A 21266-nucleotide genomic window follows, 5' to 3' on the forward strand; every position below is an offset into this window, starting at 1 on the left:
AAATGAAATGCAAATTAGCATGACCATTTTTAAAAACCTGCTGTTTGTTCTATACCCTTTCAGCTTTGTCTTATGTGAACTTACTAGTGAAAGGGTCCTGCCAGGTACAGATTAGCAATATTTGCCTCTGTCTACAAGCAGACTGGGTATTAGTGTTGATCTGTGACAAAATGAAATGCAAATTAGCATGACCATTTTTAAAAACCTGCTGTTTGTTCTATACCCTTTCAGCTTTGTCTTATGTGAACTTACTAGTGAAAGGGTCCTGCCAGGTACAGATTAGCAATATTTGCCTCTGTCTACAAGCAGACTGGGTATTAGTGTTGATCTGTGACAAATACCAATACAAAGTTGGTTACTAACCTCTGTACAATACTGTGGTAACCTGGAGCAATATCATCAGTGACAGGCTGCAAAAAGACATTGGCATACCTGAAAAAGGAAAAGTGCATCAGAGACCTCTCATAAATGATTGGGCTATGGAAAACTTGAGTCAAACTGAGCCAGTCAGCTAACACAACTTCCACCGTCAAAACCATGGAACATGTACTGAGCATTGTTCCTACTCTGATTTGCTCAGCATGCTAAGCAGATTCTAGAATCTACTAAAAATCTATGTCCTTTGATGAACAGGAAACTGCACTTCTGTCTCCTTTGTGTATTTCTGTACCAGTGCTGCCAAACTGTTAAAGCATGGTTCTCACTCTTTTTACCCTTACGATCCTCTTTACATCTACCTGCAGATGTAGCACACCCACAACATAATATATGAATAAAAGTTTTGTTTATTTATTGTGCATATTTTCATTTGTACATTCATGTGTATTCACATTTTAAAAGGAAATAACATCCAAATTGTAACAGCATTGTTTAAATGAATTCAACACTTAAAATGTGTCAGTTTTATACATATTGTCTCATACACAGCTTCACTCACAAAAGCGAGCGCTCACAGACATGTACACACTCACTTAAGCACTTTCTTTCATTCTTTCTTTCACTCACTCACACACATACTCATTTACTCTCTCATATACACACAGTCACACAGAAACATTCATTCTCTTCTGTACATACACATAAGTAAATATGCGAGTATGTAAAAAGAGATGAAGAGTGTGACAGAGTGAGAGAGACATAATTTGTGTGGGAAACTGTGTGAATGAACGTATCTGAGGGAGAGAGTCAGTAAAAAAGCATTTACTGTACTGAGTGTGTGAGAGAAACAGTGTGTGATAGAAAGTCACTCGCACTCTGAGAGAGTTACTGAGGATGTGTAGAGGCTGCAGCAATGTCTCATCCAGAGGACTGGGGCAGTGATGGGATAGGTGGGGGAAGAAGCGGTGGCTCGGGATGGCCCATCCAGAGGACACAATCCAGTGAGCTCCAAACATCCTCTTCCCCTCCAGCACAGATAAAATTTGGTAAGAGGAGGAGGAAGGGGAGAAAACAAGGCCTCTAAGGCGGGTTACACACCGCCATTTAGTACGCGTTCCGCGTGTCCTACGGTTAGGAAGGGGCCTGCTAGGGTTAGGAAGGTTCTCACCTTCCTAACGGCCCCTCTCCCTAGGATGCACAGAGCGCGTACTAAATAGCAGCGCCCGTCCACATGGGCGCTGCCATATTTATGTCTTGGATGCACAGTGTCCAGACGCGGCACAGCGGAAGTGATGCCGCGAGTGCGTGCCTCGCGGTGCCACTTCCGGGGACCAAAAAGGAGCGCCATTTCGGCGCTCCTTTTTAGCTGTGCCGGGAAGCCTCGCGGTCTGTCTGCTGGGGCTTCTCGGCATAGCTAATGGAGCCGGCGCCAGACCGCCCGCTTTTGGGCGGTCTGTAACGCGCCTCAGTCTCACATCCCTCTTTAGCGACTCTTGCACTCTCCTTGGGAGTCCGGCCCCACTATTTGGGAACCACTGTGGTAATACAAATACATGTTTTGCTTCTTTCAATACAAATGCACACTGGACACAAGCCTCAGTGCTGGTGGTATTTACCTGTGGTTAGCAGCTGCTCTCCAAACCAACATAATAGCCTTTTTCCAAATCTTCTGGGCCTGAATGGCTTCCTGATCCTCACTGCAAACAGAGCTAGAGAACGAGAGGGCAAAGTAGAGAGAGAGAGAGAGAGAGAGAGAGAAAAGAGAAAGAAAGACAGCTGTCAAAAAGGGATACATAAAGGCTTCTAAAATTAAAAAAAAAGAAAGATATAGTCAAGCAAGTAACATAAACCCTCAACTCATATCTTCACCTCCTTCACATTTCTCCAAGTTTGGGGGGTGGGGGGAATAGCTGGTCTCCTTGCAGCTAGAGTCTAACCACGAGGGTGCACTACACAGTAAACAAGCAGTTCAAAATCCTTTAAGATTATATGGGTTTCAGCAAATTCACACTACTAACACTACACAGTGAGGGACACAATGAGTCTGAACCCACAGGAAGCTGGCAGCATGCTCTTGGTTATCTACTCAGTAGCTGGAGGTTCCCCAATACTCACAACTGTGAGGAGGCAGGGCTGCTGGGGATGGAATCAGCCAGCGTGTGAGACTGCAAAGGTGCATTATGGATACTGAAGCCATCATCGCTCTCACTCACAGGAGGCTCATTGTCCATCTCTGAGAGATACTCCTCACCCTGATCTTCCTCTTTGGGCTCCTCCAAACTGGCAGCCTCGCTGGCACCATCCTCCTCATCCTCTTCACCCTGAGCAGCCCGAGATACAGGATTAAAAGTCTAGCCAATCATCTGTACAGCCAAGATGCAGCTGCCAATAACAGCATCAGCACCAGCCTCCAAAGCTGACAGCAAAGGGGAAAGCATAAGCAGCATGCACAAACATCTGCCAACAATGCTGTAACATGCCTGGGGAAAGACACCTCCTGGCCATTTCCCCACCTGACACTGTCCTGCCTGGTGAGAATTTTCAGATGGGACTGTTCCTGTGTCCAGCATTTTACTATTCTCTGAAGTCCATCTAGTGGATGTGGAAGACAGGGCCTTCTTTGTAGTGATACTTCAAATGGAAGACACATATGGTCTCCTCACTCTTCATTTTGAGGGATGATAAATGCCATTCTTCCCCATCAGGCTTTTCATTAGTACTAAATGGTTACTTTTTAAAAAACTTTTTAAGATTCAACAATAACAAGCAAATCAATACCTTTCATCAAACCCCCCAAACTGATACAGTCATAACATTATCAAATATTGTCATGTACATTCATTTTCAGATTACCTATAAATATGTATCGCTAACCTAATCACTATAAATATATCCATCCATCATTGTCTGTCTATTATTACTTGCCATATTTCTATAACATATTAATATTTAAAACAAAAATCCAGTTGATTAGTTAAAGGTCCATCTTCAAAGCTCAATTCTGGAAAATACATTTACTGAGGAAAATGAGGGATTGTGTTATAAAGAACTGTTGGCAATCCTCGCAGGAACTGAGATTACCAGAACTTGAAAAATACCCAAGTACTTTAATTTCAAAGGTATCTTAATAGAATATGGTCAAATGCACTTGCAAAAAAATTAATCAGCTGTTTCTGTATAATTTTAACAATTGTAGAACTAATTGGTTTTGCCCATTTCTTTTTAAACATGTTCAATTTTTTAATGCTATGTTGCTTTTTTTTTTTTAACAAAACCACAATGCACTTTATATTCAAGTAACATAGACCTACAATGAAGATCTACAACGGATGCCTAATAACATAGGACAAAAATGGAATAATGCAGAGCTACAAGAAGTATAGCAGAAAAAGGTAAATTGAGCTTTTCCTTCTTGTCTCTGATTCCGGGACACTTCATATGTATTGGGAAAGCACTCAGCTCCAATTGTGGCTTCCTTTGTCTGTGGACTCTGATGCAAAAAGCTAACAGCTTCTTTCATCCTGTGTGTATTATGACAAGCAATATAAAATTAAATCACATACCTTTAATTGGTTCTCAAACAGAGCTTGGGCTTCTTCCTTCATTGATTCTAGGAAATAAAAACAAAACAAGAAAAACCTCTAAGGCCATTCTGCAGCACCTGTGTCATTCTCAGTCACTCTATTCAAACTGATTCCACTTTCCCACTAACCAAGTACTACAGTTACCTGAAAGTTCATATTTGTGATGAAGGTCTGCCTGTGAGGAGTCTTCATTTGCACTTGGAGCATGTGGAGAAGAAGTCTCATCATCAGCAGGGAGCTAGAATGAAAAGCAACACACACACACACACAATATGAGTAACAGGACCAACTTCCTCCACAACTCACCATAAAGTCACCAAATGCAATCTGGATTGTAACAGCCAAACGATGCAACACCACAGCAACATACACACTAAAGCACTGCACATTTAACACAGGAAAAGAACTGTGTCTCTTGTAGTAGGATTGCAAGGAAAAGGTAGTACTGAGTACAGCATTCAACTTGCAGAGAACACTAGATTTCATTTTTTAAAAAAGGAGGTGGCACAACAAGTTTCAAAATTGTAAGCATGTAGACTATGTGTGTAGCAACAATTGGTGGGATTGACAGCTGAATGACATTTCCAAGGGGTCAGGACAAGGCTTCAGAAAAAATCTACTTCTTTTCACTCAGAAAAGAAACATCAGGAAGAAACTCTTCTAGAACATGGCCACATAGCCCGAAAAACTCACAAAAAACAATGTAAATAAACTTTGCAAGGTAAGAGATTATCTAATTAATTCAAATTGCATACATTTACATGAGCTAGATTATTCTCAATGTAGAATTTGGTAGCGCCTTGGTGAAAACCAGGGATGAACAACTATGGGAGGCTAAGGGCTGCATAATCCCCCCTAAAAGATCCTGTAGCATAATCTACTCCAGGAGACCTTCTCACATATCCCACTGCAAAAAAACAAAATGTCTGCCACCAAATGTCCCATAACACCTTCTAGGTAGAGATTGGCTGTGTGCATTAAGTGGGATCCTTTAAGTGGAGCCCATGAGACTCCCTGAGAAGCCCCCTCAGAGAACCTAGACCCCCCTCCATTTTTTAAAAAAAATCAGGCTATTTTGAGGTTATTTTTTGCCCTCAACACCCTTGCTCCATCTGCCAAAACTATCTAAAAAGGCAACAATTTGTTCCCCTATTTTACTTGGCCCACCTCTGGTGTAGAACTTTGGTCTTTTAGTAGAGAATAAATAGTCCAAAATTTGGCCAAAAATTAAAACTGCACTTTACACAGATGCTAAAAATAGCTTCAAATCATAGGCCTCTCTTGTCACCCTCTTCTCATTGTCCAACTGCTTCCCTCACTCATATTGTACCCTGCCCTAGCAAGGTTTACCTCTGTCTTCACTGTACCATGATCCATTTCATCCTTTGATGCTTCCATCTCCATTTCAGAGCCCTCTAGACCAGCAACTGCAGTCTCTTCATCTGAGATTTGTCCCCTCAACTCAGAGGCTTCACTTGATCTGGCTGCAGAAGCTTCCTCAGAGCTCAAATGAATGTGCCCCTGCTCAGTAGGCTCATTTTTTATTTCCACTCCCAGATCCCCTATGCTCATCAGGTCTCGGATGCCTTTGGCCTCTGGTTCCTCACAGTCTGGTCTCTCCTGCTTTACCGTCACAGGCATCGGGGGGATCTGGCTCTGTTTCTCATGTTCGGGTTGGAGTGGATGCTCCCAGGGTCCAGTCAGTGACTGAGGATCCTCAATCTCTTCACAGAAAGACAAAGCTGCCTCAACTGCTGCTACATCCAGGACTTCAGGATGGTCATCCACCTTTATCAACAATGGCACAGAGAACAAAAAGAAATCATGAGAAATGAGAGATGAAAGGCCTTTTCCTACACACAACAGCAGAGGATGGATAATTACATTTTTCATTCTCATTACAGTCAGCCCTCCATATCTGCAGATTTGTCATCAGTGGATACAAACATCTGTGATGGCGAGCCCGCATTGAGGCAGGCAGTGGAGGAGGAGGAAGAGATGGAGGAAGAGAAAGAGGCCCAGGAGGAGGAGGTGGAGGCAGGTGAGGAGGAAGAGGTGGAGGAGAAGAAGGCAGAGGTGGAAGGATAAGAGGCGTAGGAGGCAGAGGCGTAGGAGGCAGAGGTGGTTGAAGTGGTAGCCTGAGGTTGGTGCCAGGATCTCGCTGGCTAGCTTGGGGGCAGACTTCTTCCCCCTTCCGCCCTTGGCCTGCCATTTAGATAAAGTTCCATTGTTCCCAATAGTGATGTGGCCATACTGCCATTGGGGACAATGCAAACAGATTCATTTAAGTACCGCTTCATACTGAACTAACAGTGTCTAAGCAGTTTACAACTGTAAGCTAATTGCCCCCAATAATCTGTGTACTCATTTTAGCGACCTTGGAAGGACGCAAGCCTGAGTCAAGCTTGAGCCCTTTTGCTGGGATTGAACTCGCAACCTTATGGTTTTGAGTGAGTGGCTGCAGTACAGGCATTTAACCACTGCGCCACCAGGGCTCCTCAGACTCGAGCTTGCACAGATTTTGGTATCCATGGGGGGAATGTTTCTGGAATGGATCCCCTGCAGATACTGAGGGCTGACTGTATGGTTGCCCCTCCATTTTCACGGACTTCAAACTCGCGTCCTTTGCCCATTTGCGGCCAGCAAACGGAGGGGGACAAAATAGGGGCATGCGCCACCATTCAAGCCAATCAGGCTTCAATATTGGTGATTTTCTGTTTTCGCAAGGGGATCCGGAATGGATTCCCTGCAAAAGCGAAGAGGCTACTGTATTTCCCAAAGCAAGGAAACCTTCCACTGGACTAACAGAAATAGCACACTTTTGAGGACTTGATGAAGAATGTAATAAATATACAGTTGCCCCTCCATATTCGCTAGGGTTAGGGGAACAAGACCCCCGTGAATATGGAAAAACCGCAAATAACAAAAACATTGTTTTTACCTGAGAGGACACCTCTCTAGGAATCTCTAGGTCCTCCAGTGCAACTCTGTGGTCAATGTCCAACATACACTGACCATAGAATGGCACTGGAGTAGCTACAAATGGTCTTTCAGTGCAACTGTTAGTTAAAGTTGACCACAAAGTTGCACTGGAGGACCTAGAGAGTCCTAGAGAGAACATATTAATGAAATCCGTGAATAATCAAATCCGCAAATATGGAGGGATGACTGTAAAGCTTCTTTTTAGAAAACAAGGTGCTATCACATTATGTACAAATATCCAGGTCTGTTAAGAACTGGCAATTTTATTCTGTACAGAGGATTATGTTATGGCCTTGGCTTTCAGAAACAAAGACAAGTGTACCCTGCTTCTTTAGAAACCCTCTTCTCAGGATACTCTGTAGCCATCATTCATCCAGCCCCAACACTCCTGTCTACGCCACAAATCTAACCACAAGGTCAAACCATGACATGTTATTTAGGAGAAACAAATAATCAAATGTCACTAGTTTTCCCAACATTGTTACAACTCAAGAGTTCTAATTATAGAGGAGTGTGTATTAAAGGACTATGTATTGTATAAATACAACATAAACAAATATAGAAATGAATTGTATAAATACACACACATACATATATATAAATAGAAAAAGTAAAAAACACTATGGCAAGACATCATTTGAGTGAAATCTCTCATTACTTATTTAAACCCATGGTATTGCAATGGCTGAACGCAACACCTGAAACCAACATTCCAGTCTAAAACATACCTAAAAATAAAATTTGTGTCTCAGTCATTGAAATCTGGCCTAAACATGAAGTTCTTGCAATGCTTTCAAGAGAAGCTTAAGCTTTTTTTCTCAAGGAGAAGGATGTTCCATTAACTTGGGCACAGGAGAGAAGAACACTTCCCTCCACACCTCTGTTACGTGAACAGTCAGAGAAAAGGAAAACAAAGAAATCCACTTGCTCCAAAGTTACACATACTTGCTTGCCATGTTGAATATACCCCTAAACCCTCTGGAAAAAGCAACGAAAAGGCAATGCTCTGCATTGAAGAAGCATCCCAAGAACTTTTCCAGCTCCTCATAATGCCCATGTCAGGAAGATATAAGGCCACTGGGCTCAGAAAAGCCTTGCACATGTTTTGGATCCTTGTGTTAGAGTAGTTTTGGTAATTGTTAATAGATTTGAAAGGTTAAGTATCAGCAATCTTGATACAGGGTGAGGAACTAAGCAGGATAAAATGCCCCCAAAATTGCAGGAAGAAATGACTGGCCATTAGCTCATTTACCTTGTCTTCAATGATGGCTATGATGTCCCCAACTGTCTCAAAGTCCAGTTCTTCCCCCGTGTAGGAAGGCTCTTCCCCTGTATAGGAAACTGCAACATCCATCTTCTCAGCTAGATCCAGGTCTTCTTTTCCATCCATGCTGTGGTCTTTGGAGGTACCTACAGCACCAGATGCCCCAGAGCCCAGACAGTCTTTCTTGATGGAATCAATGATCATGGAAATTTCACTGCTATCCATTGACACTGTCACAGTGTGAGGATCAGGAACTGGCTCCATGGAAACACAGGTGCTGGGTTGATTCACTGGAGAGGAGTGACAAGACAAGTAAAAGTCTGGCAGCTGGGCCAACAAGCATGGATCAGATCAAGAAATCAAAAAGCATTCCATAGCTCCCAGTAAAGATATGTACAGGCTGGTTCTCTCTTCTGACATTCTTGCGCTGGCTAGAGAAAAACAGGCATCATCTCTTCATATCCCTGTCTAGCCTTAACCTGAACCTGTCTCTTTTTAACTCCACCCACCTTCCTCCCTCTGCTCCTGAGCTATGGCTTGAACAAAAAGACTCCTCTGACAACCCCAGATTGGTCATTTGCTCCCCAACAGCATGATGTGCTTGACCGCCTGAAGATCAGCCATCCTGCTCTGGATCTGAGATGCTCACAGCCGCATTCATAGAGACCTTTTGTACAACCTAATGGGGAAGCTCTTTTGTAAAGTACTGAGTGACATATGAGTCCAAGGACGCACCTGTTGCTACACTTTCTGGAGTTGCAGCAGGTGGCACAGCAGCTGGTGCTTGTAGCGTAGGGACCATGACTAGAGTTGCCTGAGACACGGACTCTACAGGGGGAGGCAGGAGTTTGGCTGGAGGTTCACTGGCAACAGCAGAAAAGGAAGCAAGCGTTGTGGTGAATTGTGTTGGACCAGCTTCTAAAAGGCGGGAAAGAGTAGGAGCACCTAACAAAGTATGAAGAAGGGAAAGGCACATTAGCCAAGAAGCAACAGCTACAGATGACTACTAAGCAAGCAATCCTAGGGCTCCTTCCACCACAACCAAGGCTATATGCAGTCAGTTATAAAACCTGGTACAGACAGCTTTCCTTGGGGTAATTCCCTAGCAAAGCCCAGGAACACATACAAGCAAGGCCACAGTGTGCTTTTAAATGATGGCTGACATTAAAGTAAAATAAAAAATAAAAGCCCGAAGTTTGCACCAAAGAAATCCAAACCTGGGATAAAAATAACAACACTTTTACACACCAGACATATTTTGGATATTTGCATTGTTTTCTCTGAATCTATAAAACTAAATTCAAATTTCAACTTTTGGAGACTTGTGGAATTCACAATATTCTGATACACAGCTGATTCAGAAGAAGGAAAGAGAAGAGTAGACCAAGGGTGAGGAGGGCTGGCCCAATGGATAGCAGATTGCTAGGAATGCTGGGGCTTCTGCTGGCTCCCAAGCCTCTTGCCAACATGGGTCATGTTTTCCTACACCACTTATAGTTGAGAATCATCTGTTTAACTTTAAAAAGATATCTGGGATGTCAAATTTTGCATCATAGTCAGGATCTCATGCTTCTTTGTGTATGACCAGAAGTAGTCTGATGCAAAAGGCAAGAATGCATGTACACCATTATGAAAATGCCCAAATTTTACCCAAGTGGTTTTCCATGTCTATATAAAATACAAAGATTTTTTTCCCATCCATCATCCCTTGGATATTTGAGCTTTCTTCAGGTATTACATAGATTCAGTTTATTTCCATTGTTTCAAGTGGCCAGAAACTTGCTTTAGAAAAACAAAAATTTAAACTGCATTCTCAATGTGAATAGTATGCATTTTTATGTCTGTTTAATGCAGCTATAAAGTCAGATAGACCTTCCCATTAAACATATTAAATGTAGAAGAAAAAGAAAAGCCACCAAAGGATCTTGTTCAGAGGCTTATCAGATATGTCTTAAGAAGATATCTGAATACAGACAAAATTGCAGAAAAGCAAGCATTAGTAATTCCACAAAGACTTGAAACAAAAAAGTGATGAACAAGAGGGAAAAATATATGACTTAACTAGAAAATATTTACAGAAAAATAAAAAGGAATGACAGAGAACTTACAATTGAAAATAAGATGAAGAATAAAACTTGGTGAAAAAGATTAAAATATACATTAAGCGTTAATTATAATGAAAACTATTATAAAATATATCTTAGATGGTACCATATACCCTTTAAATTGTCAAAAATGTTTTAAAAGGTTAAGAAGACATGTTAGAAATGTGGGGAAAAAACTGGCACTCTTTATCACATGTGGTGGGGACGTGAGGTGGCAAGGAAATATTGGAATAACATATACAAATTATATTGCAAGAAAAAATAGAAAAAGATCCAAAAATGTATTTGTTAAATATAATTTCATATGAAAAATTGGAACAAAAATATGGGAAAATGTTGTTTTATATGATTATGGCTGGGAGAATGATTTGTTCTCAAAAATGGAAGGGGAAACTATCACCAAATAATTGGTTGATGAAATTATATGACATTATAGAAATTCTGTATTTTCTGGCATATAAGACTACCTTTTAACCCAGGAAAATCTTCTCAAAAGTTGAGGGTCATCTTATATGCCGGGTGTCATCTTATAGGGTGGGTGCTGAATCCTCTGAGCAGGACTGGAGAATCTGTGGTCACCGCATATGGTGGGGGGAGAACAACAATGGCCGCGGCCACATCCCCACCTTATGCGGCAACCGTATGAAAGCAGCAAGGTGCTGTACAGGTACAGTAGAAGAAAAGCCACTCACCAGGATTTGTGGAATGAAGTGACTTAATGCGGTCCCGATGACGAGGTGAGGGGGCGCCTCACCAGGAAGGTGTAAGTGAAGGGCGGAGCAAGCTGCAGGCGTGGGGGGTGCCCGGGGTATGGAAAAAAAGAGCCATGTTTGCACTACTGCTCTGATAGTCTTGGAGACAGGGAGGGCTGGGAAGGCAGGGAGAGCTGACCAATCCAAGCAGGTTTTGTATACAACAAGTTTTTCTGCTAGGTACCTGCATGCCATAAGCATTTGAATTAAAATTACTATATTGAAATCAAATCTGATGTTTTTTTAAAATTTTATTTGGTGTGCATTGGAAGCAGGGTAGTCTTATACGGCGAGTATATCCCAAACTCTATATTTTATCTGGAAACGTTGGGGGTCGTCTTATACGCCCAGTCATCTTATACGCCGGAAAATACAGGCAGACAAACTGACGCATTTAATTAAAAAGAAGCCTATGAGTAAATTTGATAAACAATGGAATCCCCTGATAACATTCCTAAAAACAAGGTGGGGAGATGACTATGATTGGACTGGAGTAAACAAAATGATAAAAATCAATATAAAATAATGAAACTAAATTGATGGAACTTTATAATCATGTAACAATTATGAATATTTCTTGATATTTGAAGTATCATTATGTTTAGCTTATCTGAAAACACTTTTTTTATTCACTATGACTATCTAGTGATCAAAATGTAATGCATATTAACAGGAAAAAACGCAAGAGAAATAAGGCAGGAAAGGATATATTATTGAATTGTACATATTGTTTTAAATTTTTGTATATAATCTGTTTTTCTTTTATTGTTTTGTTTTAAAGACTTTTAAATAAATCAATAAATATTTTTTTAAAAAAGAAAGAAAATGAGATGAAGAATAAGGAGAAACCAAGAAAAGGAATGAAGTTCTTCACATGAGGCAAAACATACAAAGGCCTAATTACAACCTTTACCAACTGTATCTGGTCCACTAAGTTCTTTGCTTTTAATGAATTATTTTTAAAAATCGTACCTGAAGCAGCAGGGGATGCAGGAACAGTAGAAGCTGACTGTATCTCTCCACCATGCAAAACTGGAATAACACCTCCAACATCTAGGAGGATACCAGAGCTGCTTGTGTGACCAGAAACAACCGACATATCACTCTCACCCACCTGCAAAAGGACATGTAGACTAAAAAACCAATGTGCAACAAGGTCACATTTCTCTACTCAGTTGCAATACACTGCATTCAAGAAACCTGTCCCTGGCTCTTGTTGTCGTTTGGCTGACATACTCCTGCCCTCTGGCTGTTACTTCAGAGTAGTCATAAAATATACTAGCACCACAGATGGAGATCATCAAGTACAGAAACACAGAATATAAAACCCCAGAAAAATCCCCAGAACTCCCATTCCCATCCATATGAACAGTACACTGTACCTCTCAGTCATGATTTAGAAACTTAGGTTGGCTTGACTAAGTTTAATAAAATGCCAGGCAAGACAACTTGGCTTTAAACTGGATGGAGACTTTTCACGGATGTAATTAGAAACAGGAACAACTACATATGTGTAAACCGCAAAAGGTCAGAAAAGAAGAGAGCAGAGGCAAATAAGTAAGATGTGTATCTTGAAACAAACACTAGATATATTCTATTTATTAACAGTACAAACATTCCCACACAGGAACATTTCACACCCCCGCAAGGGGGGATAGTCAATGGCTCATATTTTTCTTCTTCTCCCAAATTGGTATCTCATTCCAAATAAGCGGAATGAAAGATGACAGACCTTTTGTTGACCTTACAGAGATCCTATCAGGTAAGCAATGTGCTTATTATATTAAGGCATCCAAACATCCTAGAATAGTATTAAGTATTATTTATTTATTGTGCAACTGAGCTGTCTATTATATCACTGTTGCACTGTTTGCCTATACACACCAGAACAGATGCAATTGTAGCATAATAAGATACATAAAGTACAAAGAGCTTTCACTCTATGAAACTTGGTTTTCTCTCCTCCTTTTTGTACCATCAATACTGGCTGAATGTATTTAAAACATTTCTGTCCATTTCTTCCGTATCTTGAAGTAGTTTATTACACATCTGCAGCTAGATATTTTAAGGAACTAATAGGAAGGTTGTAATTCAGTATTAGTATTTTACAGTTTGTATCTGTATTAGTATTGTATTTTTAATGATATAATCCCACTTCAATCCTTGGGAGAAGTGGGAAATATAAATAAAAATTATTATTATTATTATTATTATTATTATTATTATTATTATTATATTAGTCCAAAACATTAAAAAATGGGAGCAGTCGATAGATCTGGGAACACTTGATACTGAAGCATCACTGTGTCCATCTTAAAAAGAAAAGCACTGAGAACCCAATGTTAGAGGAGGAAGCAAACATAACCACGAATATTTAAACAAGTTAACAAATAAAAAATCACCAGAAGACCTATCAAGAACAATCTTCCTTTAACCAGGTGCCCTCCAGATTTGCTAGACTACAACCACCATCATCCTCAGCCAGCACTGACAATATGATGAGCACTGTAATACTGGCACATCTAGGAAATTAGATTAGGAAAAGTAGATCAAGAACAAGTATGAGCATTTAGATTCCCAGCCAATCAGTAAATCCATTCTTTAACAGGATTACACACGATCATCAATTTTTCTAATTGTTGCACAGTGCAGTGGTTACCATAAACTAAACATTTTCTCTTGAAATTACATCTCAGCCATGAATTCACTGTGTTGCATTCAGAAGCCAATCCCTCTCTAAGAATCCCAACTATAAAGTGGCAATAAATAATATTGTTTGGATTACTAAGATGATATATGCAAAAAGCCCTTCCATGTATTTGGAATGTGTGCTATATATGACTGCCATGTGTCATTTGGGCTCCTACATCCTCTCTAAGCTTTCTTCTTTGAAAAAAAGTTTGTGCCTTTTGTGGAAAAAGTCAGTCACAGAGATTCAGCAGGATGATTGCATATATAAAAGCAGGGAACTCCATACCAGCCTGGGGCTCGTGGGCAGGAGGCTGCCCTTCTTCAGCAGCTCTGAAAGCAGAGGAGAAGGAGGCGGAGTTGCTTTCTGTCCTAGCATCTTTTTCTGGGCTGAATCATCTGTGACTGGGGTCATGGGGGCATCCAAGGAGGTGGAGCCCATAGGGGTGTCAGGGATCCCAATGAAGGAGGCAACTGGGGTGCTGGGCAATGTCCCTGGAGTTACCTGAGAAAGAGAAAAACCACACTGTTCAAAGCCACATCCTCATCATCTTGACATGTCCCACTGACTCCTCCCACCAGGGCCAGTGACCCAGCATACCCCAAGCACCTCCTCCATCACGCTTGCTCCCCTCAAAACTTTTGTGTGTTGATCTTATTCCTATGCTAGCATTATCACCAAAATGTGTTCCATATTTTTGTCAGACAACACAAAACAAACTCTATTTTCTGCACAAGGCTGCCCAGAAATCGTATGTGTTACAGAAGGCCAAAGAAAGTGTGGGGAAAGGCAGGAAGTCTTGAGAACATTGGAAATCTTACACAGCCTAACCATTTTTCATGCTTGCTGAATCCTTACCCCGGGACTAGCCTCTTCCACACTAGCTTGGGACAAGTCCCCCAGACTGTAGTCTGCTCCTGGTGAAGTTGAGCCTGCTGGAGAGCGAACCATCATTCCTGACACTCTTCGTGATGGGTTCTTAACTGCTTGACGAGCTAGAGGAGAAAAGGCAGAATATTAAATTTAAAGAGTTTTTGTTCAGACCACTTTGCAGTTCCTGAGGTTTCTCCTGCCAAAGTCTGTAACAACTATTCCACACTATAGTTCTATGAGACAACTTGTTTACTTTATGTCTGTTGCTTTTTTCCTACCAGAGGAATATTTCTGGTATTCTGCCTTGCCTCAAAACCTGGACTAGGACTCCTGCATCACAACCTGCCTTCTACTCTTGGAAACTGCTTTTCTTAAACAGAGCTGGGGAGGGCCTCTGAAGAATGTATGTAATTTTCAACTTCACATAGGAGAACCTGAGGAAAATGAAACTGAGAAATGGTTCGACATCATCATCTATACCATGCTTTCTTGCCCAGGATTGGGACTCATGGTACCTTACAAATTAAAATAATTACAGTATAATTAAAAATGTAAACCCCAAAATCAACAATATGCTATAATTAAACTGAACTATTGACAATATTAAAACAACTTAATACATACACATAAAATGATGAAGAGCAACTAACAACAGCTCAGCATCCTCTTAAAAGCCCTCTACTTAAAAACCTTCATAGTTTTTTGTGCGTTTTTCGGGCTATGTGACCATGTTCCAGGAAGGCTCACACAGTATATATACTACACCCAATTTTTCCATTCTCTGAAGATGCCAACCACAGATGCTGGCGAAACGTCAGAAAGAAACTCTGCTAGAACATGGCCACATAGCCCGAAAAACCCACAAAAAACTATGGATGCCAGCCATGGAAGCCTTCGACTTTACACTAAAAACCTTCAGTTCTAAAAGTCTGTCAAAGTAAGAAAGTTTTCACTTGCCACTGGAGGGACAGCAAGGAGAGAGCTACTCAGATATCCCTAGGAAGGGTGCTTGAGAAGATAGGGCAGCCACTAAGAGGCCCTATCTCTTGTTCCCACCCACTGTACCTGTGAAGACAGTGGGTCTTAAAAAAGGGTCTCTTTTAAGGACCTCATGGTCTTGGAGCAAATTCACAAAAGAGAAATGGTTTGTTAGACAGCCTTGACCTAAGCTAGGCAGGCGAATGCTCTTATACTTATTCTAAATGACACTGCGTTCAGGAATTTGATTCTATTTTTAAAAGTGCTGATTTTCAATTAACCTTGATAAGCAGCATCTGTAGCTTTCCTCTTCACTTCTGCCTCTTCTTCTTCCATTTTTTTCTTCCTGAAGAAATCAAAGGTAATCAGGGTTATGCTACAAACCTAAACTGATGCCCCTTACTCACATATCAGACCCACTGTCCACAGTATTGAAAATAATGAGAAATTCATCAGTCAGGCCCTCAGAAGAACATTAGCAAAGCAACAAAAACAAAAACCAAGTAGGATTGTCAGGATCATTTTCTAGGAGCCTCTTTCAAAATTTTAAAAAATAGTTCACAAGAAGTGGGAATTGTAAAAATAATAAAAACCATATAGACCCCTAAATATATTGTGTAATTGTGCCACAACATCATCCAACTACATACAGCACTTTTCCAGATTCAAGAAACTAAGCTCAACCATTCTGACAACATGCTAAAGTTGGGTAATGAATTTAGAACTACAATTCTGAAAAAAGGAAAACCGTAACAGAAAGGGAGAAAAAAGATAACTTACACCACAATGTCATTATATAGTTCCTCCAGCTTGTGGTCCATATGCCCAGCCTGAATCAGTTCTGCATCCCTCTTCAGTTGCCTGTAAAGACAGCACAAAACAGATTTAATCCATTTTGTTCTTATCAGCCTGCCCTCAAAAAACAAGAGATGTCAAAAATACATATTCTGGCAAGTCTGAACCACACCTGTATTTCTCCTGGGTCTCCTTAATCATCTTCTTTAGCTCCTCTACCCGTTCTGCTGTCAGTTTCCTCACAATAACATCTTCTACTGTTTCTACCACTTCACCTTTCTCACCACGCTTTCTTCTGCAGAAAAAAAGAGGACAATAATCTAGGTCTTTAGAACACAGATGTTCTATCCCAAATAGGAGCATCTTCTGTTCTAACAAATCACATCTATCTTGTTTCTTCTACATATCCCAATTACCTTTTACTTGTGATATTCTGCAATTCATCATAAATACTATTACAAAGGTCCATGGGCACTTTACAACATTCAAACTGAAATCTCATCCAATCATTCTAGATATCTGCACTGGAATTTACAAGTTGACTACTTTCTCAACCCCTACACAACACCATAAACCAAGATTTGTTTTCAGTTAATGCTACTGGCTTGTTAGAACAATTATCCTGGGATCCTGGATGAAACATTACACAAACCAAGAAAGCTTAGCCACTTCCAGTGGCAAGAGGAGACAACTCAAAATGACCAAACTCAGAAAAACCAAATAACTTGTACAAAAATGCCTGCTTATCCAAACCAACCCACTGGATCATTATTTGAAAGGATAGTGCTGCTTACAGCGATTTCAGAAAAAGCTTCTTGAGTACTTTTGAAAGAATGCAAAGGCATTTTAACTTTTAGAAGATCATCATCGGGGGGGGGGGGGGTAAGAAAAGTTGTCCTGCCTAGCAAAGATGTGCCATCATCAGTGTACAACAAGCTATTAAAAAGGAAACCCAGTAAGAGGCCAAGATAGGTTCTGAATATCTTACCTTTGTACATAATTAAAATATTTAGATTAGGGCAGATTATACACATTACTACAGTTGCAGCAAACCAGCCTCTACAAGAACATGGAACAAGAAGCTAACTTTCAACTGCTTTGGTAAACTGTTCCAACTTTCATTCCTTCTCGTTTTGGAAATAGGTTATAATGGTGATCAGTTCTCCACTGCACAGTGTCTTTCTTGTAACATCAACTCCCGCTCTTCCCCACTCAAATCATATAGTTGGAGAAGACCTTAGTCCAACCCAAAGGACCATCCAGTCCAACGACAAAAGGGAAAAAAAAATAAACCACACATAGTTCAGCCTTTGAACTCACTTGGGGGTTTCCGTTGTCTCCAGAAGCTCAGAATATTGTGATGCACAATGCTAGGGGAGGAAAAGTATACACAGTTCTCAGAAAAAAACAACAACAATGCAGACAATACTAAACATCTTTGTGTGCCGGGAAAGACATTTTCCACATCTTAAAGGTGATTCTCAAAATATGCTGGCAACAAGTTTTGTTCTGTTGAGAAATTATTTGGATTATTTGCAGCCTTCAGGCAGAGAATGTGATATTGAATGCACACAACTGGCTGTTATAAGAAAAAAAAAAGAGGTGATCTATTAAACACATTTAAAACTAACAGGAGGAAGAGGAGAAAACTTGAAGAAATCGGCATACATAGTTCAGGTAGGGGTGAGGTAAGTGTGGTGTGCAGACTACATGCAGTCCCTGGACCCTATTTTTCTGGGTTCCAAATCCTACTAATCTCACCAATATATATATTTAAAATCAGCATGTTTTTCAGTAAAAATGGCCCTAATATAACACCCAAAGCCTATCTAAGGGGTCCAAATATACATACAACCCACACCCATCCACAGAAACCCCATCCCTGCCCAAATACCTTGTTTTTCCTCCATTTCTCATTTAAAATGATGATGGGAAGTGATGCTACGTCACTTTTAACCATCACTTTGAAGAAGGAATAGAGAGAAAACAATTTATTCAGGCATTCTCAGTTGGAGATCTGGCCTGCAGTGGGCAAAATGAGAGGTGGAAAATGCAGTTACCCATCTGACATTTAGAGCCTCATATTACAAGTTTAAAGCAGGGTTATTTAGCCTTTGAGAGAAATTTACTTCATTTCACAAATAGGGGAGAAGCATCAGCCATCATAGGTAACAATTCAACTATAAGAATTAGAAACTGCTTACTTCTACATGGCAGGCTACCTATAGAAATTAACAGAGGCACAACAGCCATGAAGTTCTTGGTTCAGGAAGCCAGGGGAAAACAAGTATATTTTCCATATAAACATAAGACTATCTCAAAGATTATCTTCACTTCTAGCCATATCAGTGTAAGGACTCAAGCTCACTATAGATTCCCTTCTTCTATAATCCAATATAAAGAACAAAAGTTAGCTGTTGCCTCCAACATTTACTATAGTAATTTGCATAATTCTAACTACTGAAATGAATAGTGAAATATGCCTAGTTTAAACTTTACTCACTCTGAAATTTTAGTCCTCCAGAGTGACATTTCATTGCAAAATCCACAGAGAACTATACCAACAATTACATATTCTACAGTCTTGATACATGAAAAGTTGTAAACGTTGATCCCAAGTTTCAGCCACTTGTCAAGTACAATTTTTAACAATAACAGATGGGATAAAAATTATTCCAACAACAAAAAAAATTTCCCGTTATGGTACTTCTTTGTTCCAACCAACATATTGTACTGGGGCAAATAACGTCCCCTATCACCAAACAATTATGAGAAGCAGAAAGGATATATCTTACTGGTCAACAGGCTGATCCTATTGGGGCGGGGGGGGGGGGGCGGGCAAGAAAGGCAATGAATTCTCAGCAAGTTCATACAAAACAACACATTTTGAACTGTCCACTAACCATACACCAGAATTCCCATGGAATCATAAATTATCCTAAAACTTACTCCATGCATTTTTTTATTCCTCTCTAAGAAGGTTATCATGCTCAGTGAGTCCCTTGGACAAATACTTCCCAAGCATGAAATGAAAGCCTATTGATGTACAAAGGTGAAAATAAAACATCTTACCTTCTGAGAAAACCAATCAGGTGGGCGTCCTGGCTCTGCAAAGGGTTTTATAGCTCTGCTGACAGACACCCTAGAGAACAAAGAAGGGCATTTTAACACTGTTACCCACTTTTCTTCAAACAATGTAGTGGGAAAACTTTTGGTGTTCTGTTCATTGAGTCTGGGAAGTCTTGACATAAACACAGTGCGATTCCTTAAAATTATTATTCCATTTTATTTTAATAATAATAATAAATTTTATTTGTATACCGCTTTTCCATAGATCAAAGCGGTTTACAGACCATATAAAAACCATTAAAAACATCTCATAAAAATAGATAAAATCCACTAATACAAATTATACAAAATCTGAACACAATCATTCAACAGGGTAAGGCAGAGAATCGATGGGAATGGGAATACACAGCTTCATTTTACAGGGGGGAAGGCTTGACAAAAGAGGAAGGTTTTGAGCCTCTTTTTAAATGTTACCAGGGAGGTCACAAGACGGAGCTCCTCGGGGAGACCATTCCAAATTTGTGGGGCCGCCACTGAATAGGCCATCCGGGATGTAGAAACATGTTTGGAAGATGGAATTTCCAACAAGTTCTTCCCGGACGTCCTGAGTGTGTGGGGCGGATTATATGGGGAGATGCGGTCCCTCAAGTAACTCGGGCCCAAGCCATATAGGGCTTTATAGGTAATAATCAACACCTTGTATTGTGCTCGGAAGCGAATAGACAGCCAGTGGAGATCATTCAGAATAGGTGTTATATGGTCAAACCTGGATGCACCGGTGACCAATCTGGCTGCCATGTTTTGTACTAGCTGAAGCTTCCGGGCTTGATACAAGGGTAGCCCTGAGGTAGAAGATTTTTAAAGTTTCATATTTAGTATGCATATATAAATGTAGTCTGTAGAAAAAAAGGTACACATGTATTTGAAAGCATTTGAGAGGCCTAGGAATGCAGGCAAAAGATTACAACTTGAGGCATAAGAGCTCAAGATGACCCAGGGCTCTGACCTCAAGGATCTGGAGTTTGTTGTTAGTTGAAGTTAGCAGAGAAACAGAATCCTGGAGAAGAGATATCTGCACAAGGACTAGAAGGGGGCGAAGACAGATAAGGCTAGTGGGCTAATGGCTTCAATGTACCTTTAATGTATTCATGAATCTGTACTCTGATTGTATGAAAATCCTATATGTTTAACTTTTGCTATGTCCAATGAAATATGCCAGCTGAAGTTCTTTGTCTAAATCCTATATAAAGCAGCCATTTTCATTTATTCGGGAGCTCTGGGATACTTGTTGGAATGCGAATTCCTCCTAGAGTGACAGCTGTCAAAATAAACAATCTGTGTTTTTGAATTCATCTTTGGTCCCCTCCTTTCTGATTCTGTCAGACCGAGGTCTGCTGTGAGTTTAGTGAGAGAACTTGCAGTGTTTTAAAGTCACATAAGCAGTTTTCTACAACAGCCCCATGTAGAGTGCATTACAGAAATCTAGACGAGAGGTTACCAGAGCATGTACCACAGTTTCAAGGTCCCTTTGGCCCAGGTAGGGTCGCAGTTGGCATATCAACCGAAGTTGATAGCAAGCACTTCTGACCGTCGCATCTACTTGAGATGTCAACTGCAGAGACGAGTCCAGAAGTACTCCTAAACTGCTGTGGTGGAAATTCCTTGTTGAAATAAAAAAAAGCTATAGAAAGATGGAGTCACCTTTGTCAGCCAGAGAGATGGTTTTTGAAATAAAGGCTTGGAGTTTAGAAAAAAACTAGAGCAAAGGAATAATGAGTGCGTCTTGACCTAGATGGA

General features: G+C 40.5%; 1 protein-coding gene across 4 annotated transcripts in view; it reads right to left on the bottom strand.

Annotated features, from left to right (window-relative positions):
* The window catches only part of BRD8 (bromodomain containing 8), a 45665-nt gene extending 26001 nt beyond the window's left edge, over positions 1 to 19664 (bottom strand). For 2 of the 4 annotated variants that reach the window (XM_042452240.1, XM_042452239.1), the window contains exons 1-16: positions 19473 to 19664; positions 17721 to 17770; positions 16573 to 16695; positions 16386 to 16466; positions 15887 to 15951; positions 14613 to 14749; positions 14043 to 14258; positions 12038 to 12179; positions 8944 to 9153; positions 8197 to 8498; positions 5313 to 5750; positions 4107 to 4200; positions 3942 to 3988; positions 2494 to 2699; positions 1995 to 2087; positions 364 to 432 (exon numbers count right to left, since the gene is read on the bottom strand). In XM_042452240.1, the coding sequence (XP_042308174.1) occupies positions 364 to 432; positions 1995 to 2087; positions 2494 to 2699; positions 3942 to 3988; positions 4107 to 4200; positions 5313 to 5750; positions 8197 to 8498; positions 8944 to 9153; positions 12038 to 12179; positions 14043 to 14258; positions 14613 to 14749; positions 15887 to 15951; positions 16386 to 16466; positions 16573 to 16695; positions 17721 to 17770; positions 19473 to 19649 (2450 nt within the window). In that variant the 5' untranslated portion in view covers positions 19650 to 19664. The remainder of the gene's footprint in view (positions 1 to 363; positions 433 to 1994; positions 2088 to 2493; positions 2700 to 3941; positions 3989 to 4106; positions 4201 to 5312; positions 5751 to 8196; positions 8499 to 8943; positions 9154 to 12037; positions 12180 to 14042; positions 14259 to 14612; positions 14750 to 15886; positions 15952 to 16385; positions 16467 to 16572; positions 16696 to 17720; positions 17771 to 19472) is intronic. The other 2 variants (XM_042452242.1, XM_042452241.1) reach the window with 2 other exon arrangements.
* Between the last annotated feature and the right edge of the window lie 1602 nt (positions 19665 to 21266).

Source organism: Sceloporus undulatus, chromosome 2, assembly GCF_019175285.1.
Source record: "Sceloporus undulatus isolate JIND9_A2432 ecotype Alabama chromosome 2, SceUnd_v1.1, whole genome shotgun sequence".
In the NCBI taxonomy this organism is placed as follows: domain Eukaryota; kingdom Metazoa; phylum Chordata; class Lepidosauria; order Squamata; family Phrynosomatidae; genus Sceloporus; species Sceloporus undulatus.